At 41.2% G+C, this 16,970-nt stretch overlaps 1 protein-coding gene across 1 annotated transcript in view; it reads right to left on the bottom strand.

Annotated features, from left to right (window-relative positions):
* Ush2a (usherin) overlaps positions 1 to 16,970 on the bottom strand; it is a 644,634-nt gene that overhangs the window by 562,561 nt on the left and 65,103 nt on the right. The window contains 4 exon segments of the mRNA XM_040738771.1: positions 2,399 to 2,492; positions 2,943 to 3,109; positions 4,058 to 4,084; positions 4,086 to 4,359. Of these exon segments, the coding sequence (XP_040594705.1) occupies positions 2,399 to 2,492; positions 2,943 to 3,109; positions 4,058 to 4,084; positions 4,086 to 4,359 (562 nt within the window).

Here is a 16,970-nt window from a genome sequence, read left to right on the forward strand (position 1 = left end):
CCAAAACCATCCATGAACCTTGATTCACTTAATGCCTGTTTGTAAGAAGGGCATGAAATCACCCAAGAATCATAAGATACCAAATCCATCAGTGTGAGCAATTAGAAAGAATAAAAAAAGAAGGGGCATAAGAAGAAGAGAGGACAAAGAGGGAAGGGGACTGGGAAAGAATGCATCATCCTACATCAGGCAGAGGAAGCAAAGCAATGCCACATCATGAGAAAGAATATACCAGGTTAAAGCTAAGCTTGTGGGTATCAACTAGACTCAGTTCAATGCACCCTGCTAAGTCCATCTAGAGCAGTTTTTTCAAAGTGTTTTGTTAGTGGACTAAGAAGAACAAGCAAAAGAATTTAAAGAAATCACTGATTTCAGTAAGTGGAGGAAGTGGTCTTCAGGCTTGACAAGATGACAGTAGTTAGAAAAATGTCAGTATGAATAAACGTTTAATTATAAATGTTGAACCAGTTGGTAAAGGGTGTGTGTGTGTGTGTGTGTGTGTGTGTGTGTGTATGTATGTGATATGCACATTTATGTTGAGGACTGAATAAACTTACTAAACTTAATAAATAATAATCATTTTGATGGGCAGTGATGTTGCACACCTCTAGTCCCAGCACTAGGGAGGTAGATGAAAGTCGAACTCTGTGAGTTCAAGGCCAGCCTGGTCTACAGAGTTAGTTCCAGGACAGTCAGGGTTACAAAAGGAAACCCTGTCTTGAAAAAACAAAAACCAAACAAACAAACAAACAAACAAAGAATCTTTATTGCCTGATTTTGTGGTACATGTCTATAATACTAAGTAATCAAAAGGCTGAAGCAAGATCATGAGTTCAAGTCCTACTTGGGCTGCAGAGCAAGTTCACAATCAGACAGAGCCCTCTATAAATATCCCATCTCAAAATAAACAATGACAAAAAACAAAGGATGTCAACAACAAAACAGCAAAGACTCGGAGCATGACTCAGTGAGAAAACACTTGTCTAGCATGCTCAAGCCTCTATTTTCATCTCCATCACATCCCCAAAGCACCAGACAACATGTGCATTTTAGAGTGCACTCTGGTCATTGAGGCTGCACACACTAATGATGCATTTGTGAGCAATTTAGATAAGATTAAGTCTCTCAAAGGACAGAGAGGCACCCTGCCAAAACCCTGAAAGATGATTTATTTAAAAGCAAGATGTTCCCAAATATAGCAAAATAAATTGCACACACACATATATATACATATATATACATATATATATGAACACACACATCTATAGACACACAAAATAAAAAATAAAAAATAAACAATGATGACAAGGTAGTAACATTCTATAGACACATGAAAAGTGACCCATATCTTGGTTTTCATCAAGTATGTTCACGTCATACTCAAATAGAATTTTTAATCTCTCAAATTAACAAAATGTTTAAAGAATGCAATCTTGTAAATATCATTAATAAAACTGACAATTTGCTTATGATCTTTCTATAGCATTAAATTTTAATATTGTTAACTATACCACAACTGCACTTGTATTGCATACATTATATTGCATAAACATGGTCTTGTAGATTAGTGTACTCTGGCTAATCAACCAGTGTGCCTCGTAGACTCACATAGGCCCAGTGAACATTTCTCTCTGCTAGACTTACATCATAAATTTATGAAAAAGTTCTTCATGCCCATGCGCGTTCTGTCTATGTTCGTGCTTGTTCACGTTCACATGTAACATGCATGGAGGACGGAAGACTGCCTAGGATGCTGTTTCTCGGATTCTGTCCACATCATTTTCAGACAGCAACTCTCTTTGTCTTGGAATATGTGTCTTTGTCATCCAGTACACTAAGCTAACTGGCCAGTGAGCCCCAGAGGTCCACTAGTCTCTGCCTCCCTAATGCTGGGAAAGCAAGTCTACACGGCTATGCCTGGTTTTTCACATGACTGCTATGGATGAAATACAAGTCCTCAAGCTTGTAATACAGGCGCTTTAACCCCATCCCTTCCCTCTGGTGCTGGGGTTACAGGTGTGCACCATGCCTTGTGTTACAGGTTCTTTTAAGCAAATATTTTTTTAGAGCAAGAAATCAAAGCTTTGTCTGCTCAGTGTCAGTCTATCAGGACAATTTAAATGTTACTTTAGTTCATGTACAATGATGATAAACCAAAAGGGGCCAAAAAGACCTGAGAGTTTCACCTCAGATGCAGTCTCTCTGAGATTCGTTTTAAACACACAACTTTTAACTTTATCAATAGATGTATTTCTCTATGATAATACTTCAAGAAAAACTAATATTTTAAGTTCTTATCCATTAAAGTACATTCTGCAGATGGACCAATATTAACTTTCTGTTCACTTGTATTTACCTTTCCCATTTCCTTTTAGATTTCCTGGATGAAGCAACACACCTGAGGCCCTTCAGTGAAGCTCTGTGGAGAACAGAAGCATCTATAAGGACATCTGGTCCTGTCACAGGCCTCAGCATGTCTGTGGCATTGGCATCTGTGAATGTGAGCATCACATACAACTCAGAAGTAAGTCACTGTCAACACATTCAAGATCCTGTGGACATACACACACTCTGACTCTTTGCGGTTGTGTAGACCCAACTTCAATGGTTTGTAAATGTAATTGTGAAGACCCCTTGGAAAGGAAAGTGAGACGGTATACAGTGACTCTCTCCAAGTATGTGGAATTTGTCACGGTAAGGCATTTGCTGAAACCATTCAAGTACACTTAAGAAGAAACTAGATTCTAATTTTTGCCCATGGTTTCATAGTAAGATGGAAAACATTTAAGAGTATTTCCTTTGTTATTATATTACATAACAAATCAATGTTGATATTTTTGTATTGTTCTTTTAGGATATCTCTTTAAATGTTCAAGATATATAATTTTTCTATGACAAGTGTACTGTATATATATACTTTGCCATACCAAACAGTATGATGCCTAGATTGGAAGCTATTTTTTTCATTGTCTTTCATTCCCCATACATGGCAGGTTTTTCTTTTAACAAAATGCTGCCAGTGCTCCCAGGGAGAGCTGTCTGCCTTCTTCCTCTGGGTGCTTAAAGCTGCAGGCTGTGGGCTAGAGAAGTGAATGGTGACTCCAAGTGCCTAGGAATGGATATGTCCATTAGTATTGCCATGGGTGGTTAAGAAACCAAAACACTGAGGCTTCAGATTTGAGTATAAAGACTCGCTTCTTCTAATTATTGTGATGGACAACTTAATGGAATATCTAGGAACTTCAGACCTATAGGAAAGGCAATACATTACATAATTCTTTCCATTATTAATGATTTTGTAAATCACATTGAACCCATTATGTTTGTTCTAAAGATATGAAGAAAGAAAACTGACTTTCAAGAAATACATATGAGCTGGGCGTTGGTAGCACACGCCTTTAATCCCAGCACTTGGCAGGAAGAGGCAAGTGGATCTCCGTGAGTTCGAGGCCAGCCTGGTCTACAAGAGCTAGTTCCAGGACAACCTCCAAAGCCACAGAGAAACCCTGTCTCAAAAAACCAAAAAAAAAAAAAAAGAAAGAAATATGAATAAGCACCTGCCTTATAAATATATGTTATTTTTACAGAAGGCTCAAATATTTCATAAATTCCATTTTAATATCAATTCCTAAACATTAAACATTGGATGCCAGTTTTAGCCATGAAGTAGATGAATTGTACATCCAAGGAAATATGTTCAAGAGGTAACTACAGGTGCTTGTGAAAATAATCTTCTTGGAAGATTAAGCTAAGGATCTTAAAACGGGATCATTTCATTTAAAGAGGGGGGAAATTAACATTCTTTGAGAAACATGGAAGGGGGCTCTGCAGAAACAGACAGGACCTGGAGTTACAGGTTCATGAGTTAACAGACATCACCAGGAGCTGAAAGAGGCAAGCAAGACTCTTGCCTACCGGTATTCCTCTGGAGGGAGAGCGCTCCTGCCAACACCTTTACTGAACATTTAGGGTCTTCAGGACTGTGAGACAACCTTTCTCTTCCTCAAGGACGTGAAGTCCCTAGAGCATGCAAACCCACACCACTGTCTCTGATTACCTGGTACTGTACATTTTCCAAGTCTACGGGAAATAATCACTCCTTGACTAAGCTGTGTAATATTTTCAAACACATGGGAAATCCACAAAGTCGCAATGTCATTATCATTAATGAAGGAGAGAGGATGGGCTTCAGGATTCAGCCGTGACACGTGATGATGGTACCTATCTTCTGCACCATTGGGAATGCAGTACTGCTGGACCAAAGGGTGGACACGGGGTGGCTGGTGGCTGCCTGGGCAGCGGCAATGTGGCTGGATGTGCCAGTGCGGGAGATCACCAGAACAGAGTCCCAGAATCTCTCTGCAATAGTCCAGAGAAGATGGTAAGAAAACACAACCTCTCAGTGACAACTCCTAAGAGCTGATATCACCCTCCTGGTGTTTGGAGGACTGGCCAAACCAGTCCTCCAAGCTTTAATAATTTTTTAATCGAGTATAAAACGAAACTCATTTCGGATAAATATTCTCAGTATCCTCAATGGTGAGAAGGCTGATTGTCATTTTCACAGAATCTGGAATCACCTGGGAGGCAAGGCTCTGGGAAAACCTGTGGAGGATTGTCTGGATTAACAGTATCCTCCGAGAATGTCTGTGAGGGATTATCTAGATTACATCAACTGATGTGGGAAGACACATCATGACTGCAGTCAGGATGATGCCCTTTGCAGATATCCTGGATTACATACAATGGAGAGAAAACAATCTCGGTTCTTGTAAGCAAAGTATCCCTCCCTGTCTGCCTCTCCGCTGTGGACAGTGGCTCTGTCTGCTTTCACTTTCCTACGTGATGGATGGTACCCTGAGCTATAAGCACAGACACACCCTTTAGGTTACCTTTGTCAGATCATTCTGTCATGGCAACAAGAAAGACACTAAGACAAATATCCTTCAAAAATGGTATGTTTTTTTTTAACTCTTGAAAAAGTTATGGTGTGTGTGTGTGTGTGTGAGAGAGAGAGAGAGAGAGAGAGAGGTGGGGGAGGGAGGGAGGAGCCTGCAGGAATGTGGAAGTCAGTGTACAACTTTCAGGATCAAACTCCTTGCATTGAGGGCACCAGAGACTGAACTCCAGTCCTCAGGCTTGCATAGCATGTACTTTTGCCATCTGAACCATCTCAATGACCAAAAAGAGGAAGGCTACAACAAGAGTGGATAGCCAAGCCTAGCAGCACATGCCTGCCATGCCAGCTTTTCTGGATGCTGTTATGAGGAATTCCAATTTAAGATCTGCTGGAGCTGTAAAGAGGGTTCAAGGATAGCCTGGGCAACGTTCTGAGATCTTGTCTCCAATATGAAAAGTAAAAAGAGGGCTGGAGGCATGTACTTGATAAGCTCTTGCCTCTTGTCTGTGAGGTCCTGTGTTCAGTTCCTAGAGCCAGAAAAGGAACGAACAGAGGACAGGAAGAGGAGGCAGCATGTGTGAGCCCTTGCTCTTTATCAAGGTATTTTACTTTAATTTAATATCACTGTGCCTATGTGTGTTGCAGAAAGGAGTCGTATATCTAGATTTTAAACTGACTTACACTGTGAGTGAACAGCAATATATTGAAAATAATGAGATTTAAGATGACATCTCCAGTTCATCCAGGGGAAAGCATAAGAAAGCATGTATCATTTTATAGGCTTCTCATTTGGGTGAAGGGATTGAGGCCAAGGCCATTTGTCAATGGTTTCCTGTGACTCATCTATGAGAGTCTGGCTTCCTGAAATGTTTCAATGGCTTCAGACCATACACCGGCTGCCAACAGTCAGACAAGAATGCCAGGGGCAGGCATAGCTATTGAATTTTTCCATTAAGAAAGATGTGTCTGCTATGGAGCTTCCCAGGTCACTCTCTTCCCACCCTTCCCATCACCCTCTTCCAGACAGCCAACACCAATAGCTCACATCTGACTAGAGAAAACAGGCTTCCTTTCTGACCCCAGTGAGGTGATGGTGGAGGTGGCTGGCTTTCTCTTCCACTAAGGGACACGAAGTAACTACTCGAAATTGCATTGATGACTTCCAATTGACATCAGCTATTGAATGCGTTCCAAAGTCAATAACTGGTATGACATCTTTCCTCTGGCTAGGCAAAACTTCATTCCAATGAATGGCTGTGACATTACTCTTCAGCATAGTAGGCACAGGCAAAGGAGATGGGAAAGACAGTGGGTAAGGGGCAGTCCCGTTTCCTTCCTGTCCCATGGCATGGCATCTGTGTCCAGGCATCCCAATTCCTTACACTGAGAAACAAGGAAGGCTAAGTTGATCATGGGTTTACCACAGGCTACAGGATCATTAATTTAAGATGTTTCTGAAGTATCTGAGAGCTAGTCCTGACATACAAAGATTTAACACACTAATCTACATCTCCCTTGGAGAGATACAAAAAAACTTTTCTTCCTGAAAACAGTAAATAGGGGTCAGGGAAACGTCTTAGAAGCTAGGAACTCTTGCAGCAATAACCTGATGATATGAGTTCAGATCGCCAGATCTCATGAGAACATCAGACTTGGTGTTGGTAGTGCACATCTGCGATCCCAGCACTCATACTCAGATAGAACACACAGAAGGATCCCTAGGAGCAGTAGGCCAATCAGCCTGAGCTATGCTGAACAATGACAGAAAAGAGAGCCTCTATCTCCAAACAAGGTAGAAGTCAAGAATGGACACCTGAAGTTGTCCACTGACCTCTGCATGCAAACCAACACACATGCACACACATACACACACACAGACACACACACCCCAACCACAAAACTAAATACTTAAGAAGTAAATAAGATCTCATCCATACAAGCACATTGTCTTGGGTAGGGTTACTATTGCTGAGATAAAACACTACAACCAATGAAACTTGGAAAGAAAAGGATTGTTCAGCTTACCCTTCCACACCATTGTTCATCCCTGAATAGGTCAGGGTAAGAACACAAACAAGGACACCTGGAGGTAGGTGCTGACTCAGAGGCCATGATGGATGCTGCTCTGGCTTTCTTAGTCTGCTTTCTTATAGACCCTAGGGCCACCTGTGTTGCGGGGTTACCCTGCTCAGACACCCCTTGGGGGAGGGGGTGAGAAGACTCAGCACCAAAGACTCAGTGAGTAGCAGAGTATGCTGCAGACGCATTTATTCAGGAAGTTAGACCTGCCTTTATACCCGCTCCCAAGGTCCCACTCTGCTGCATTTTCCTTTTCTTATTGGTGTCTCTGGCCATGGAGGCAGGCTTGGCTCAGGGAGAAGTGCCTGCTCATGTTCATGCTGGCCTGGGCACTGGGCGGTTGCTACTTGGGTAGGCTGACAGCAATTTCTCCTAAATATCTGCTCAGGGATGGCTCCGCCCACAATGGGCCAGGCTGTTCATTGTGGACAATCGATCACTAATTAAGCAAATGCCCTCCAGGCTTGCCTAAAGTCAGATCTTATGGAATCATTTTCTCAGTTGAGGGTCCCTCCTTTCCAGGGACTAGCTTCTGCCACAGTGACAGAGAACAAGCCAGAACAGCTGACCCCTTGTCAACCTGACACACAAATATATCACTATAAGCCACAACTTTTCCCTCTTATTAATTCTCAAGACCTCACATTAAGAACATAAGTAACTATAAAAGTCCCACTGTCTTTACAAATTTAAATGCACTAAAGTTCAGTCTGTTTAAAATATCCATTCTCTTTAAACCAAAATCTTCTTTCAAAGTTTAAAATTTCTCAACTGTGGACTCCCGTAAAAATCAAAATTAAGCTAAAAAACTTTCTTAGTTCAAGAAGATAGAGCCTGGGCATAGTCATACTCTAAATAAAGAGAAACCAAACTCCAACAGTATAAACAACTTAATGTCTAATATGGGATTCACTCATGATCTCTGGGCTCCTCCAAAACATTTGGGCTCCTTCTCCATCTCTGCCCTCCGTAGCACACACAGCTTGCTCCTAAGCTCAGACTGGATCCACTCCTTACCTGCTATTGCTCATGAATGATAGGCATCTCCAGAACGCTTGGGTCTCTTGCTACAACTGGACTACACTTTCACCAATAGCCTCTCTAGGGCTATCTTTAGAATCTTCAACCCTTCCACACAAGCCTCAGATGCTCTCCATGACCTCTTCCTGCCTTCATGTCTGTCACTACCTGGGTGACTCTTTTACTACTAAGTTCTGCTGCCAAAAATAAAAAAATATGTATTTGTCAGGGTTCTCTACATGAACAGACCTTACAGAATGAATAATCTCTGTCTCTGTCTCTGTCTCTCTCTCTCCCCCCTATGTGTGTGTGTGTAATCTGTGTGGTCTGGCTAGTTAAACAATGGCTACCACCAATAGAAGGTTAAAGAATCCCATAAATGTTTAGTTGTTCAGTCTACAAGGCTGGATGTCTCAACTGGTCTTCAGTATATCCCAGAATCCCAAAGAAATAGGCTCTAATGCCAGTGAAGGAATGAACTTGCTACTGAGAGGAAGAGCAAGCAGTCAAAGAGAGAATAAGCTTTCATCTTCCATATCCAATCATGTAGGCTTCCAGAAGAAGGTGTGGCCCAGACTGAAGGTGATTCTTCCCGTCTCAAAAGACCAGGACTAAAGGTCTAGCTTCTCACCTCAAAGATATGAATTACAAGTGGAACTTCCCACTTCAAATTATTTAATTAAGAAAAAAAGTCCCCTCGTAAAAAACAAACAAAAAAACCCAAAAAACAAAAAAAAAAAAGAAAAAAGTCCCTCACAGGTGTGCCTAGATGTTTGAGTTTTAGCAAATTCCAGATGCAGTCAAGCTAGTGAGCAAGAATGGCCATCACGTGCATACTACCTCCAGTAGACTCTAAGTTGGGATTCTTCAGAGGACATCTCCAGAGGAAACTCATGGGCACAAGACAGGAACCAATTTGCCTGTAGAAAACCCGAAGATAGATTTTTGTTCTACTCTCTAAATGAGGGAATGCTTGGTGAGGTCTCATCATAGAAAAAAAAAACAAAAATAAAATAAAAAAGGAAACGAAGAAAGCAAAACAATATACAGTTGCAGTTTGAATCTGAAATATCCCCTATGATTCACATTTTGAGTAATTGGTCCCCAGCCACTGATGCTAATTTGGGGGCATGTGGACCTTTACCAGACAGAGTCCAGCTGGAAGAACTAGGGATGATGGATGGGCCTTTGCAAATTTACCTGGCTCCATTCTTTGCTGGCTCTCTGCTTCCTGGTCCACAGTGATGTGGACAGCCTCCTCCACACACCCCAGCACCAAGAGCTGAGCTTTTCTTCATGCCTTCCCCACCATGAATGACTGAAACAAAGAAACTCTGATACCCATTAAATTCTTCCTCTGCCTTTTGCTGTGGTCACAACACAAAATATAATGAATACAACTACCACCTCTGAATCTTTGTTCTGTATTTAATAAAGATGAAAAAAACCTTCAAGTTGGTGTTTGGATCATTAAGACCCCAGAATGAAATGGGATCTAATACATAGCATTAATTCAGTAACTGAGTGTTGGTTAAAAATTAAATTCTAGCTGGGCAGTGCTAGCACGTGTCTTTAACACCAGCACTTGGGAGGCAGAGCCAAGCCAATCTCTGAGTTCAAGGCTACAAAAGTCTACAAAGAGAGTTCCAGGACAGATTCCAAAGCTACACAGAGAAACCCTGTCATGAGAAACCAAAAAATTAAAATTTAACCACTACCTAATTTAGAAAATGCCATTTTTCCAAAAGTTTGTTTTCCAAAGTAATCATTTTTCAACAATGTCTTCATGACAATAATTTTCAAGAAAGTTTCTTTTCTTTTCTTTTCTTTTTCTTTTTTTGCTGTTGTTCCTTGGAAGACATTTGGAGAAAACTGATCATACCAAAGTTGTTAGGTGAATAGAAGATGGACAGTAGAGGTTGGAGGGATGGCCCAGAAGTATTGTGACTATGTTTCCAGAGGACCCAGGTACAATTCCCAGCATCCACATGGCAGCTCACATCCACCTATAACTCTAGTTCCAGGGGATTTGTTGCCCTTTCCTGGCTTCTTTACATACCAGGAATGCACACGGATCATAAACATACATGTAGACAAAACAACCATACGAATAACTAAATCGTGGACAACAGAATTAGCATCCAGAATGAACCCTTGTATCTAGCCAGGAAATCAAGAGCAATTTTGAGAAGATTACAAGATCAGGGGTGTTCTGAGAGAAGCATAAAATTCACAAGAGTCTATGCTTGAGCACATGTATCTACATTTGAGCACATACATTGTTTATTTGAAGACAGAGCTCAGAGGGACATCACCTCTTGCTCAGCATGCACAAGGCCTGGGGTTCAATCTCCAGCACCACTAGAAATAAAAATAAACAAACTACATGGTTTGTCTTCAGTGCTTATATTTAAATGATGCATATTTGAAAATGGTTGAGGATACTTTATGTGTGAGTATTTTTTCATGAAGATCAGTATTTTCAACTGATAAACCAAGATAAACACCTTTAAGTTGCTTTTGGCCATGATCTTTATCACAGCAACAAAAAAGTAAACTATAACAGAATGGTACAAGAAAGAACATTCCAGATTTAGAGGTAAAAGTAAAACGGGAGGGATGCGTGGGGGGATGCCTCTGAGTCATGTGTGCTTATGTGATTTTGTTTGGGAGGAGAAGTGAGCTGAGGATGTCACATTTCACTGTATTAACTTTCCTTGAAAGGAAAAAGGTCACACTGCCTGCCTGAAACAAATGAAGCTGGATTTATCTCCTACCTGTCCTTTTTCCTATCCGCACCTACCTATGGTTCTTCTTTGGACATCCTTCATACTCCATACTACAGTCCCAAAGATTAAATTTTGAACACTCTTCAACCCTTTAATACTCAGTCCTAAGCTTATACTTGATATCGCCTTCCTCACCCAGTTCTTGTCTCAGCTTTGAAATATGTTGCTTGGAAAATATCCTGAGGCCACCACAGTGCCACGAAGTTCCTACAACACTTTGATGTTATAGGTACCTACTTACTTCTCTATCTGTACTATGGAACAAAACACATTAAATAAATGTCCCCAGCAAGATAAGGTATTATTTGCTCTTATTCACTGGTCTATCCACAATTCATAGCTGTATTTCTGTCAGTTGGTAAATCATTCCATGGCATTCAATAATGAAGGAAATGAAAGGGATGCAGGGAGTAAGGGAGATGGCTCTGGAGTTAACAAGGAGAGGGATGAAGATGTGCGTTGGTTTCCATGGGAATGGGCAAGAAGGATGGCTGGAAATTACAGCCTCCTCATGGTGTATCTTCATGGTCACTGTGTACTGGCACAGTTATGCAAGATGGGTGATTAAAAAAGTATTCACACATCCCAATATCTTGACATGTCGAATGTTTGGGGATATCCAGCACTGAGAGTTTTCAAACAGAGTGCAACCAAAACAAGGGAAATATAAGGTCAAGGCTCCTGCACAAAGACGGGGAGAGATTGGTACATGTGGGTAGGGTCATAAGGAAGTGAATCAAAGAACAAACTATAGACCAGACGAATGAAAAACGTGGAAGAATTGACTGCGTCCTTGGGGCCAATGGACCGTAGGGTGGAAATGAAAACCACAAGATATATGAAATAATGATCGAATTTTCTGAAGTCTTTTCTAGAGGCACATAAAATTTCCCCAATGTTTCTTTGGGCAGTTTGCTGACTGATGTTGCTACAGTTCAGCCATCATATTCAAAGCCTGATTGTCCACCAGGAAAGGGATAGTTCCGGGCACAATTGTGTCCCCACAAAGTTGTAACCTCTCACATTTGAGAACGCCCCCTCACTTGCACACAGTGCCCTTGCAGATGGAGTTGAGTGAGGCGGTCATGAAAGAAGGCCCATGCTGAGGGACAAGGATGTCATTTACAAGGTGAGGAAACAGTCCAGACACACAGGACCAAAAGCATGTGAGGCAAACACAGGTAACCAGTGCTGAGACCAATGCAAACACAATGGAAGGACAAGGAAGCCTTTGGTCCTGGTTTTCAAATTGAACAGAGTCCTGTAGAAACTTGGCATTGTTCTTGCAGGGTCCAGAACTCAAAGAAAACAAATTTCTATTGTATAAGCCACCCCACACTGTTAATTCAGCCACATTAAATTTACAAAAAAATCATACAAGTTAGCAAAGAGAACTGACACTGACTTACATAGCATGTTCTCCATGTGACTCAACATCTTTGTGTACAACGTTTACGTATGAGTTCAGAGGGAAATGTTTCATGTCAACCAACCAGACCAGAACAAACAGCAAATGTGGTGGGTTGAATGAAAAATGTCCCCCATAGGATCATTTATTTGAATATTTGGTCCCAATTCTGTGGTGCTATTTGAGGACATAATGGGACCTTTAGGGGGTGGAGCTTGCTAGAGGAAGTATGACTTTGGGGCTGGGCTTTGAGGCGCTCCAGCCTGATTCCATGTCCTGAGCTCACTCTTTGCTTCCGGTTTATAGCTGAGATATGATCTCTCAGTTTCTTGTTCCTTCCACTGGAAGCCATGCCTCCCAGCCATGAGGGACTCTTATCCCTTTGACAGCACAAGCCAAAATAAGCAGTTGCTTATGCATTAGTTGTAATCATGTTGTTTTATCACAGCAAAAGGTACAGAGAGTAACCTTTGATAACTCTGGAAAGGCGGCTGCCACTGAAATACAGCCCCAATTACAGACACTTGGCTCTTGTCAGAGTCTTCACTGTGGTTTTTGAATATCAGGTTGATTCCATTCACTTTCATCTATTTTTACTCATCTACAAATATTTAGCTGGAATCTTTTGTGTACAGGTCATTCTTGTTAAAGCCAAGAATGCATCATTCAACCAAAGATTGTACCAGTCAAAATACACCCTTGCTTTTACGGAACTTGTGTTAAATAGACACACGGATAATAATAAACATGTATTGTATATAAGCATATACATATAGTAAGTGCTATTGATAATATAAAGTTTAGAGCAGGAATGAGAATAGGATTAAGTATTATTGGGTGGCATGTTGAAGAGGAGACCTCACTAAGATTACAGCACCAGTGGTTAGGGAGGTTGATTGGTCTAGTAGTGACATGTTCTAGGAGGGCAACCAAGGGAGAAGAGGCAGAGTGACCACGCCTCAGAGTCAGGGAGGGAGAGGCATCCAGAAGGTTGGGTAGACTAGTAACTAGCTGGCAAGATAGGGCTATGAATTGTTAGAAGCTTTATGACATGTTGTAAGGATTCGGGTTTTATTCTGAATGAAATGAGAGGCCTCTGGAGGGTCGGGAGTAAATGAGTGACAGGTTCACAGGTTCATTCAAAAGTGTGGAGATTTAGAACTCAGGGGAACAGGTTCAGGAGCAGCGAGGCCAGGGGGAGCTACTGCAGTCATCCAAGAGGAAAAAGATGGCAGGCAGAGAGAGTGTTAGGAGTGGAGGCTTTCCCCAGCAAGGCTGATAAATTAGAATCCACTTCCTATATCTTCATAATAGTTAAAGGCAAGTTCTGCTGCAGAGGGACAATGAAATCCATTTTATCATCTATAAAATAAAAGGGCTGGGTTTTATAACCTTTAAAAATCATTTGAGTTTTACACTTCGGAGTCTGTGATAGGACAGTCATCTCCACTGCCTCAGAATTCATGGTAGGGCATTTTGTGAAAGAATTAGAGAAAGTTTTGCAAAGGCCCAATGTGAACGTGCATTAGCCATCCCAAGCAGAGGAGTTACGACTGCAAGAGGGGAGGTCACACAGGATTTCAAGGACACAGGCTCAGGAACATACTTTAATAATCCCTCTGTCGGTTGCCAATTTTTAACAGATATTTGTAGGGGAAAACATGCTGTAAAGAGCTCTCTCTAAAAAACATCCATATGGGAAAGATAGGTCCAAATTATGTAAATGGATCAAGGGCAAGAGTTAACTCACACAAGAAAGACCTCAGAGCTTTTCAGTGAGGAAATGAAGACAGAATGAAGATCTGCCTTGTGAGTGAGAAGTTGGAGCAAATAATCCCACCGGCCAGGGAGAAGGCAGCCTCGGGGCTGAGGAGCCGGCTCACTGGGCACAGTGCTGGAGGGTCTTACCCACCTAACAATGCTATGTGTGGCTGTAAGTAGCTAGAACCCAGCACTGGAAGGAGCAGAGACAGGGGCTTGCTGACTGTGAACCTAGTTCAAGGCTCAGAGAGAGACCCTGCCTTAAGGGGGGAGTGGTAGAACAGAAGGTCTGATGTCCTTCTTGGCTTCTGCATATAAATCACCTGCACCCCTACACAAGCACGCAGATGCAAATGCTCACACCCCCACAAACGAGGATGTTTGCATTGAATAATGAGCCCAGAACCGATCTCAAAGGAAACAATAGAGTGTCTCTATTTCTTAGATAGTTTCCGATCTTGAAAAATTGCAGGGAACATACACTAAAGCTACCAAAACTAGTATATAAAGTTAGCATACCAGTTTAATACATAAAGGTTTATTTTTTTAAAGATCCATTTGTGCCATTTGGAAATGCTTTGTCCATTTATGATGGCTAATAAAACATGAGATACTATCTATCAGTCTACCAGGACAGTGGCTGTGAGTGTGGTCGTTTGAATACAAATACTCCCATAGGTTCATACATTTGAATGTTTTATCATCGTGGAGTGGCAATACTTGAGAGGGATAGGGAGGTGTGGTCTTGTTGGAGAAAGTGTGTCACTGTGGGGTAGGCTTTGAGATTCCAAAAGCCCAAGCTAGTCTAGTATCTGTGTCTGTGTGTCTGTGTGTGTTCCTTTCTCTCTCTCTCCCTGTCTGTCTATGTCTCTCTCTGTGTCTCTCTCTCTCTGTCTCTTTCTCACTCACTCTTTCTCTTCCTCCCTCCCTCCCTCCCTCCTTCCCATTGCTGCCTATAGATCCATATATAGAACTCTCAGCTACTTCTTCAGCACCATGTCTGCCTGTGGCTGCCATGCTTCTCTGCATGATGGTAATGGACTAAACCTCTGAACCTATAAGCCAGCTCCAATGACATGCTTTCTCTTCTAAGAGTTTCCATGATCATGGTGTCTCTTCACAGCAATAGAACACTAACTTGAATGTAAAGTAACAGTGGAAATTCTCTATGTCCCAAGAGCAGTGCTTAGACTGTGTTTCCAACGGCTGCCAAGCCAGTGCTTTCAGAATTTGGGAAATAAACCAGATTTTGAGTGACATTTAGAGGTTCTGTTTTTAAATGGATGAATATTTGTAAAAATATTAAGTTCTGTCAAAATTTGACCTTTTCTACATTCATTCTTTTCTCTGAAACTTACAGCCTTGTAGGCAGGAACAATAAAATGTCTACAATCTAAATTAAAACCACCAGCTAGGGAGCCACCGGAAGGATCATACAGGATTGGAACCTTCTGAAGCTTTCTCAGAAAACTGCCATAATTCAATGAGCCTAAAGAGCCCCTCCTTTGAGATCTGGATGGACACTTTGTCCTCCTAGTAGGAGGAGCCCTTTTCAGAGGCTGCTATTTGCAGTGCCTCAGGCACCTTTAATGGTGAGAAAACCCAGAACCATATGAATAATCTAGAGAAGGCTGTGCTCACAGGGAGCCTTGAAATCTCTGATATTTGTTAAGGGGTCTTTGACATATCCTAAGTTTGACAAGCTGAACAAAGGAAAAGACTCGAATTATGAAAGTCAGAAATGAAAGACTAGATATTTCTACTGACCTCACAGATGTGAAATTGTAAAACCTATAAATAAATCTATGACTGGAACCAAATACTCCTGATAAAAGGGACAAATTGCTAGAAAGACATCAAGAATTTAACCCAAATCAAGATGGAAAGAGAATATGAGCAGGAGAAAAGGAACAAAACTAAAATTAAAATTCTCACAAAGAAAACCCTGGGACTCAAGCCTTCCTTGGAAAATTCTACTGAACATTGCAATTTATTTCAAATAATTTAAGAGAAACACTCTCAAATCCATTTCATGAAGCCAGTGTGGCCCTATTTCCCAAGTCAGAAAAGATATCACAAGGCAATTACAGGCTCTGTAGAACTGAAAATGTCCCCACAAGATTGTAATGTGCTATATTTGTCTGATAAGCTGAATATACATCACGAGAAAAGTGGACATATTTAATGAATAAAAGTTGGTTCAGTATATGAAAACCAAGTCATACATGAAATTGGTCCAACAATGGGTAGAAGTGTCATGATCCAGTCCACAGAATCATTGCCCATAACATATCTTTATATAAGCAAAAACAAAACAAAACAAAACAAAAACCAAGAATGGTGCCAGGAAAGACACTGTTTACAAAAGCACTGGAACATTAAGGCTTTAATGCATGTGTGAATAAGCAAAACATATGGGTAGCTTTTATGCAAAATCTTACCAAAGCACACCAACGAAGACCTAAATGGGGGATTTGGGGGCATGGCTCAGAGGTTAAGAGCATGGGCTGGTTTCACAGGAGTCCAGATATGTCCCAGCATTCATGTTGGGTGGCTCCCAACGGCCTGTAACTGCAGATCCAGGATATCCAACTCCTTCTTCCACAGACACTACACACACACACATGTGCACACAGACAAATACATACACACATACATACACACACAGAGAGAGAGAGAGAGAGAGAGAGAGAGAGAGAGTGAGAGAGAGAGGAAGAGAGGGAGGGAGGGAGATAGTGGGAGAAAGAGAGAATAGAGGACAATAAAAATAAATCTTTTTTAAAAAGGAAATCAAAATAGAATCATGTACCATGATCAGATAGATCAGATATGTAGATATTCAAGATAAAAGCAATATAAGTCCTTCATATACGTATATAATTTTAATTAAATTCTAATGAAATTTTCATTAGATAGTTGTCATGAAGGGGGATCCTGAAGTACATTTAGGGAAAAATACCTAACAATTATTGTTTGAAGACTGGGAAGCAGGAGCGGAACAAGAACACACCCT

This window comes from Mesocricetus auratus, unplaced genomic scaffold, assembly GCF_017639785.1.
Source record: "Mesocricetus auratus isolate SY011 unplaced genomic scaffold, BCM_Maur_2.0 Super-Scaffold_100676, whole genome shotgun sequence".
Classification (NCBI taxonomy): Eukaryota; Metazoa; Chordata; class Mammalia; order Rodentia; family Cricetidae; genus Mesocricetus; species Mesocricetus auratus.